The sequence below is a fragment of the Rhincodon typus genome, chromosome 10 (genome assembly GCF_021869965.1).
Source record: "Rhincodon typus isolate 14 chromosome 10, sRhiTyp1.1, whole genome shotgun sequence".
Lineage (NCBI taxonomy): Eukaryota > Metazoa > Chordata > Chondrichthyes > Orectolobiformes > Rhincodontidae > Rhincodon > Rhincodon typus.
In genome coordinates this window covers 80,186,169-80,194,155 of record NC_063341.1, presented here as the reverse complement: position 1 = coordinate 80,194,155, position 7,987 = coordinate 80,186,169, and the positions used below count along the sequence as shown (strand labels likewise).

The window sequence follows — 7,987 nt, the reverse complement described above, 5'->3', positions numbered from 1 at the left end:
GGGTTTGGGATGACCATGTGTGAGTGTTAATTCCTGCGTGTCCCGTAAGGCATCGTTCCCCAGGGTTTGGGATGACCATGTGTGAGTGTTAATTCCTGCGTGTCCCGTAAGGCATCGTTCCCCGGGGTTTGGGATGACCATGTGTGAGTGTTAATTCCTGCGTGTCCCGTAAGGCATCGTTCCCCGGGGTTTGGGATGACCATGTGTGAGTGTTAATTCCTGCTTATCCCGGTATTCCTTGGCTGGGCAGGGTTTTGGGATTTTCAGCATGTGATGTGATGTTGTGTTGTGATCGGTGATGCGGTCTACACTGAGTGCCTCACTCTCCCTCACCCTCACTCCCCCTCCTCACCCCCTCACTCACCCTCCTCACCCCCTCACTCCCCCTGATTCCCCCTCACTCACCCTCACTCACCCTCACCCCCTCACTCACCCTCACTCTGCCTCACACCCTCACTCACCCGACTCACTCTCCTCACCCCCTCACTCACCCTCACCCCTCACTCACTCTCACTCACCGTCCTCACCCTCACTCACCCTCACCCCCTCACCCTCACTCACCCTCACCCCCTCACTCTCCCTCACTCTCCCTCACCCTCCCACACTCTCCCTCATTCCCTCTCTCCCTCACTCCCTCTCACTTATCCTCACTCAACCTCACACCCTCACTCCCTCTCTCCCTCTCTCCCTCACTCCCCCTCACTCCCTCTCACTCCCTCTCACTCTCCCTCACTTTTCCTCACTCACCCGCACTTTCCCTCACTCTCCCTCACTCACCCTCAATCTCCCACACTCACCCTCACTTCCACTCTCCCTCATTCCCTCTCTCCCTCACTCACTCACTCACCATCACTCACCCTCACTCCCTCACTCTCCCTCACTTCCACTCTCCCTCATTTCCACTCTCCCTTATTCCCTCTCTCCCTCATTCCCTCTCTCCCTCACTCTCCCTCACTTGCCCTCACGCCCTACCTCTTGTCATTCCCCTCACTCCTCTCTTTCTCACTCCTTCCCTCTCCTCACTCCCTCCCTCTCCTCATTCCCTCCCTCTCCTCGTTCCCCTTACTCCTCCCTCCCCTCACTTCCTCTCCTCCCTCCCTCCCTCGCTCCCTCCCTGTCCTCACTGCCTCCCTCTCCTCATTCCCCTCACTCCTCTCTCTCTTACTGACTCTCTGATGTGTTTTCTCAGTGAGGGCAGCGTTGATGATGATGAGGATCTTTACGACTGTGTCTATGGTGATGACGACGGTGGTGAGGTTTATGAAGATTTGATGAAAGTTGAAGCAGTCCAGGCTCCTGTAAGAAGCCCATTTTAAGTCTGCCTTTTTACTCTTTGAGTAGCTGCCACTGTTCTCCTTAGAGCAGAGAGAGTTCCAGGGGATTTAATCGAGGTGTTTAAAACCATGGAGAGAGATGGATCGAGTACATCGGGAGGCAGTGTTTCCAGGGGCCATAAGACCATAAGACAAAGGCGCAGAAATCAGGCCATTCGGCCCATCGATTCTGCTCCACCATTCAATCATGGCTGATAAGCTCCACAACCCTATTCTCCCGCTTTCTCCCCGTAACCCTTGATCCCCTTGATAATCAAGAACCTTTCTATCTCAGTCTTAAATGTACTCAATGACCTGGCCTCCACAGCCTTCTGTGGCAGTGAATTCCATAGATTCACCACTCTCTGGCTGAAGAAGTTTCTCCTTATCTCTGTTCTAAAAAGGTCTTCCCTTTACTCTAAGTCTGTGCCCTCGGGTCCTAGTCTCTCCTACCAATAGAAGCATCTTCCCAACATCCACTTTGTCCAGGCCATTCAGTATTCTGAAAGTTTCAATTAGATCCTCCCATATCCTTCTCAACTCCAATGAGTATAGTCCCAGAGTCCTGAAATGTTCCTCATATGTTAAGTTTTCCATTCCTGGGACCATTCTCGTGAACCTCCTCTGAACCTGCTCCAGGGCTAGTACATCCTTCCTGAGATATGGGGCCCAAAACATCACACAATATTCCAAATGTGGCCTGACCAGAGCCTTATAAAGCCCCAGCAGTACATCCCTGCTTTTATATTCAAGTCCTCTCAAAATAAATGCCAACATTCATTTGCTTTCCTGACTACTGACTGAACCTGAAAGTTTACCTTGAGAGAATCCTGGACGAGAACTCTCAAGTCTCTTTGCACTTCATACTCCTGAATTTTCTCCCCATTTAGAAAATTGTCCATGCTTTTATTCTTCTTACCAAAGTGCATGACCTCACACTTTCCCACGTTGTACTCCATCTGTCACCACTTTGCACACTCTCCTTCTGCAGCCTCGCCACCTCCTCAATACTCCCTGTCCCTCCACCTATCTTTGTATCATCTGCAAACTTGGCCAGAATGCCCACAGTTCCTTCATCGAGATCATTAATATATAGTATAAAGTGAAAAGTTGTGGTCCCAACACTGACCCTTGCGGAAAACCATTTGTCACCAGCTGCCATCCTGAGAAAGACCCTTTTATCCCCACTCTCTGCTTTTTGCCAGACAGACAATCTTCGATCCATGCTAGCACCCGGCCTGTAATACCATGGGCCCTTATCTTACTCAGCAGCCTCCTGTATGGCATTTTGTCAAAGGCCTCCTTGAAGTCCAGGTAGATAACATCCATTGGCTCTCCTTGGTCCAACTTGCTCGTTACTTCCTCAAAGAATTCTAGCAGATTTGTCAGGCATGACCTCCCCCTGATGAAACCATGCTGACTTTGCCCTACTTTACCATACACTTCCAAATATTTAGAAATCTCATCCTTTACAATAGACTCCAAAATCTTACTCATGACTGAGGTTAGGCTAATCGGCCTGTAATTTTCCGTCTTTTGCCTTACTCCCTTTTTAAACAGGGGTGTCATGTTAGCGATTTTCCAGTCCTCTGAGACCCTCCCTGACTCTAGCGATTCCTGAATGATCACCACTAATGCTTTCACTGTCTTTTCAGCTATCTCCTTTAGAACTCTGGAGTGTAGTCCATCTGGTCCAGGTGATTTATCCACCTTCAGGCCAATCAGTTTTACTAGCACTTTTTCTTTGTTGATGACCATCATACTCAGCTCTGCCCCCTGACTGTCTTGAGTTTTTGGGAGATTACTCATGTCTTCCACTGTGAAGACTGACGCAAAATAATTATTCAGTTCCTCAGCCATTTCCTTGTTCCCCACTGCTATCTCTCCAGTGGTCCAATGTTAACTTTTGCCTCTCTTTTGCCCTTTATATACCTAAAGAAACTCTTACAGTCTTCATTTCTATTACTGGCTAGCTTAGCCTCACATTTAATCTTCTCCCTCCTTATTTCTTTTTTTGTTGCCCTCTGTTGGTCTTTGTAAGCTTCCCAGTCCTCTGGTTTCTAACTACCCTTCACCACATTATATCCTTTATCTTTTGCTTTTATGCTATCCCTGACTTCCTTAGTTAGCCATGGTTGCTTCATCCTCCCTGTACCATGCTTCTTTTTCCAAGGGATGAATTGTTGCTGTGTCTCCTGAATTACTCTCAGAAACTCCTGCCGTTGCTGTTCCACTGTCTTTCCTGCTCGGCTCCTCTTCCAGTCAATTCTGCCCAGCTGCTCCCTCGTACCAGTTCTGAGGAAGAGTCACCGGACCCGAAACATTAACTCTGTTTTCTCCTTCACAGATGCTGCCAGACCTGCAGAGCTTTTCCAGCAACTTTGTTTTTGTTCCTCCCTCATACCTCTGTAGTCGCCTTTATTCAGCTGTAATACCGTTACCTCTAATTCTATCTTCTCCCTCTCAAATTGCAGAGTAATTTCTATCATATTGTGATCACTGCCTCCTCAGGATTCCTTCACCTTCGGCTCCCTTATCAAGTCTGCCTCATTACACAACACTAAATCCAGCATTGCCTGTTCCCTTGTGGGATCCACCACAAGCTGCTCCAAAAAGCCATCTTGTAGACATTCCACAAACTCCTTTTCTTGCAATCCACTACCAACATGATTTTCCCAGCCCACCTGCAAATTGAAATCCCCCATGATCACTGTGACCTTGCCTTTCTTATGCACCTTTTCTGTCTCCTGGTGTATCTTGTGCCCCAGCTCCTGACTACTGTTTGGAGGCCGAGACACAACCCCAGCTATGGTTTTTTAGCCTTTGCAGTTCCTCAATTCTACCCACACTGATTCTACACCATCTAACCCTACTTCGTGACAAAGTTGATAGATGAGGGAAGGGCTGTAGATGTCATATACATGGACTTCAGTAAGGTGTTTGATAAGATTCCCCATGGTAGGCTGATGGAGAAAGTGAAGTCACATGGTGTCCAGGGTGTACCAGCTAGATGGATAGAGAACTGGCTGGGCAACAGGAGACAGAGAGTTGTAGTGGAAGGGAGTTTCTCAAAATGGAGAACTGTGACCAGTGGTGTTCCACAGGGATCCGTGTTGGGACCACTGTTGTTTGTGATATACATAAATGATCTAGAGGAAGGTACAGATGGTCTGATTAGCAAGTTTGCAGATGACACTAAGATTGGTGGAGTAGCAGATAGTGAAGGGGACTGTCGGAGAATGTAGCAGAATAGAGATAGATTGGAGAGTTGGGCAGAGAAATGGCAGATGGAGTTCAATCCAGGCAAATGCGAGGTGATCCATTTTGGAAGATCCAATTCAAGAACGAACTATACAGTAAATGGAAAAGCCCTGGGGAAAATTGATGCACAGAGAGACCTGGGTGTTCAGGTCCATTGTACCCAGAAGGTGGCAACGCAGGTGGATAGAGTGGTCAAGAAAGCATACGGCATGCTTTCATTCATCAGACGGGGTATTGAGTACAAGAGTTGGCAGGTCATGTTACAGTTGTATAGGACTTTGGTTCGACCACATTTGGAATACTGAGTACAGTTCTGGTCACCACATTACCAAAAGGATGTGGATGCTTTGGAGAGGGTGCAGAGGAGGTTCACCAGGATGTTGCCTGGTATGGAGGGCACTAGTTATGCAGAGAGGTTGAGTAGATTAGGATTATTTACATTAGAAAGACGGAGGTTGAAGGGGGACCTGTTTGAGGTCTACAAAATCATGAGAGATATAGACAGGGTGGATAGCAAGAAGCTTTTTACTAGGGGTCACGATTTCAAGGTGAGAGGGGAAAAGTTTAAGGGAGAAATGCGTGGAAAGTTCTTTACGCAGAGGGTGATGGGTGCCTGGAACGCGTTGCCAGCGGAGGTGGCAGAGGCGGGCACAATAGTGTCATTTAAGATGTATCTAGACAGATACATGAATGGTCAGGGAGCAGAGGGATCCAGATCCTTGGAAAATAGGCAACAGGTTTAGATAGATGATTTGGATCGGCGCAGGCTTGGAGGGCCAAAGGGCCTGTTCCTGTGCTGTAATTTTCTTTGTTCTTTGTTCTTTCGTTTCTTCCTATTGATTTAATTTCATTTCTTACTCATAAGGCAACCCCACCCCTTCGGCCCACCTGCGTATCTTTTTGATAGGATGTATATCCTTGGATATTCAGTTCCCAATCCTAATCCCCTTGCAGCGACCTCTCTGTGATGCCTACCATGTCATACCTGCCAGTTTCGCTCTGCGCCACAAGCTCATTTATCTTTTTCCTTTTACTGCTTGCATTTAGATATAACACCTTCAGCCCTGTATTAACCCTCCCTTTTCTCATTTTCATTCGTTTTTCCAGTGTTTGATTGCTCGCCTTTTCCAAACACTCTGTCCTATTTGTGTCTGTCCTGGAAACTTTAATAACCTCTCCTGAATTTTCCTTCCCTGTCATTTCTTTCATATTTTTCCATGTTGTTGAACCCACCACTACAGACGTTAACCTGCTGCTTTGTTTCCCACTGGGGCAAGTTTCACCATTCCCTTCATCCCGACTTTCTAGTTTAAAGTCCTATTGAACAGCCTATTTACCCTCTTCGCTAGAACATTGGTCCCAGCTCGATTCAGGTGGAGACCGTCCCAACGGTACAGATCCCTCCTGTTCCAAAACTGATGCCAGTGCGCCATGAAAAGGAACCCCTGTTTCCCGCACCACTCTTTTAGCCACGTGTTTACTTCCCTTATTCTCATGTCCCTATGCCAATTAGCATGTGGCTCAGGCAGTAATCTGGAGATTATAACCCTTGAGGACCCGTTCTTTAATTTGGCTCCTCGTTCCTGATAATCTCTGAGCAGGTCCTCTTTCCTAGTCTTGCCTATGTTGTTTGTTCCGGCGTGGACCACAACAACTGAATCCTCCCCCTCCCTCTCCAATATCCTTTCGAGCCGGTCAGAGATATCCCTTACCCTGGCACCGGGCAGGCAACACACCATGCGGGACTATCGATCCTGCTTACAAAGGATACTAGCTATCACCCTAATTATAGAATCCCCTACAACTACCACCTGCCTTTTTGCTCCCCCCTCTTGAATGGCCTCCCGTACCACGGTGCAGTGGTCAGTTAGCTCATCCTCCCTGCAGCCCTTTTCCTCATCCACGCAGGGAGCAAGTACCTTGTACCTGTTGGACAAGGTCAAGAGCTGAGGCTCCTCAGTTCCTGACTACAAGATCCCTCTACCTGCCTCACTTACAGTCACACCCTGCTGTCCCTGGCCAAATTGAATTACTTAATCTACCAGGTGTGACTGCCTCCTGAAACACAACGTCCAGGTACTTCTCCCCCTCCCGGATGTGCCGCAGTGTTGGAAGCTCCGATTCCAGCTCATCAACTCCGAGCCGAAGTTCCTCGAGCAACCAACACTTGCTGCAGATGTGGTCACTGCAGCTCACAATGCAGGAGTGTCAGTGAGCAGAGGGAGACAGATTGAAGGGAATCAGGGAAAACCCACAGAGGGAGAGGATGAGGGGGAATTTGCTGCCTGAAAGGGCAGTGGGAGCACATTCAGTCATAACCTTCGAAAGGGAGTCGGAGAAAGACTGAGAAAGGAACATCATGGAGCGGGGCTGTGGGGGAAGGAATGGAGGGGTCCTCATTACAGAGGCCTTTGGAGGAGCAGGATCAGTGTCATTGGTCAGAATGGTCTTCTGCCATGCTGTGATTTTCTGGGATTGTCTCCCGCTCTGGAATTAACAGGATAAGGCTTCCTCCCTGCTCATTGCCTGTGACCCTGGGAGTCACATAGAATCACACGGCAACTTCAGCCCCCACAAAACATGCTCTCAACCTGCATTAGCCCACCTTCCCACACTAGGCCCATAACTTTGAAGGTTATGACATTTCAAGTGCTCATCCAGGTAATTTTTAAAGGGTGTGAGGTTTCCTGCCTCAACACCCGTCCCAGGCAGTGTGTTCCAGACCTCTCCCCCCACCCACCCTCTGGGCAAAAAGGTATTTCCTCAAATCCCTTCTAATCCTCCTGCCTTTCACAATGAAATGATGCCCCTTGTTATTGACCCTTTGACTAAGGGGTACAGCTGCTCCCTATCCACTCTGTCCATGCCCGTCATAATCTTGATCCACTTGATCCTGTGGGGTTTGTGATCTGTCAGAGTGATCGATCTTTCTCAGTGAGGTTCTAACAGCCCCAGACATGAGGTGACAAGAGTAAGTGGAACAGCAAGGAGTTCCTGTTCTGCACACAGTTTATTTATTGATTCAGGAGATATGGGTATTGTTGGCTGATCCAGTATTTATTGCCCATCCATAATTGCCCCCCTTCAGGAGGTGGTGGTTGGAGCTGCCTTCTGGAACCACTGCAGTCCATGTGCTGTAGGTTGACCCACAATTAGGGAGGGAATTCCAGAATTTTGACCCAGCGACAATGAAGGAACAGCAATATATTTCCAACTCAGGATGGTGGGTGACTTGGAGGGGAAACTTGCAGGGGGTGGTGTTCCCATGTATCTGCTGCTGTTGTCCTTCTAGATGGAAGTGACCCCTCCCTATCTCTGCAACCTCCTCCAGCCTGTATTTCCCTCCCTATCTCTGTCACCTCCTCCAGGTTCTACACTCCTCCCTATCTCTGTCACCTCCTCCAGTCCCTACA

General features: G+C 48.4%; 1 protein-coding gene across 1 annotated transcript in view; it reads left to right on the top strand.

Annotated features, from left to right (window-relative positions):
* The window catches only part of LOC109924952 (guanine nucleotide exchange factor VAV3-like), a 203,142-nt gene that overhangs the window by 125,894 nt on the left and 69,261 nt on the right, over window positions 1-7,987 (top strand). The window contains exon 24 of the mRNA XM_048601574.1: window positions 1,190-1,298. Coding sequence (XP_048457531.1) covers window positions 1,190-1,298 — 109 coding nt within the window. The remainder of the gene's footprint in view (window positions 1-1,189; window positions 1,299-7,987) is intronic.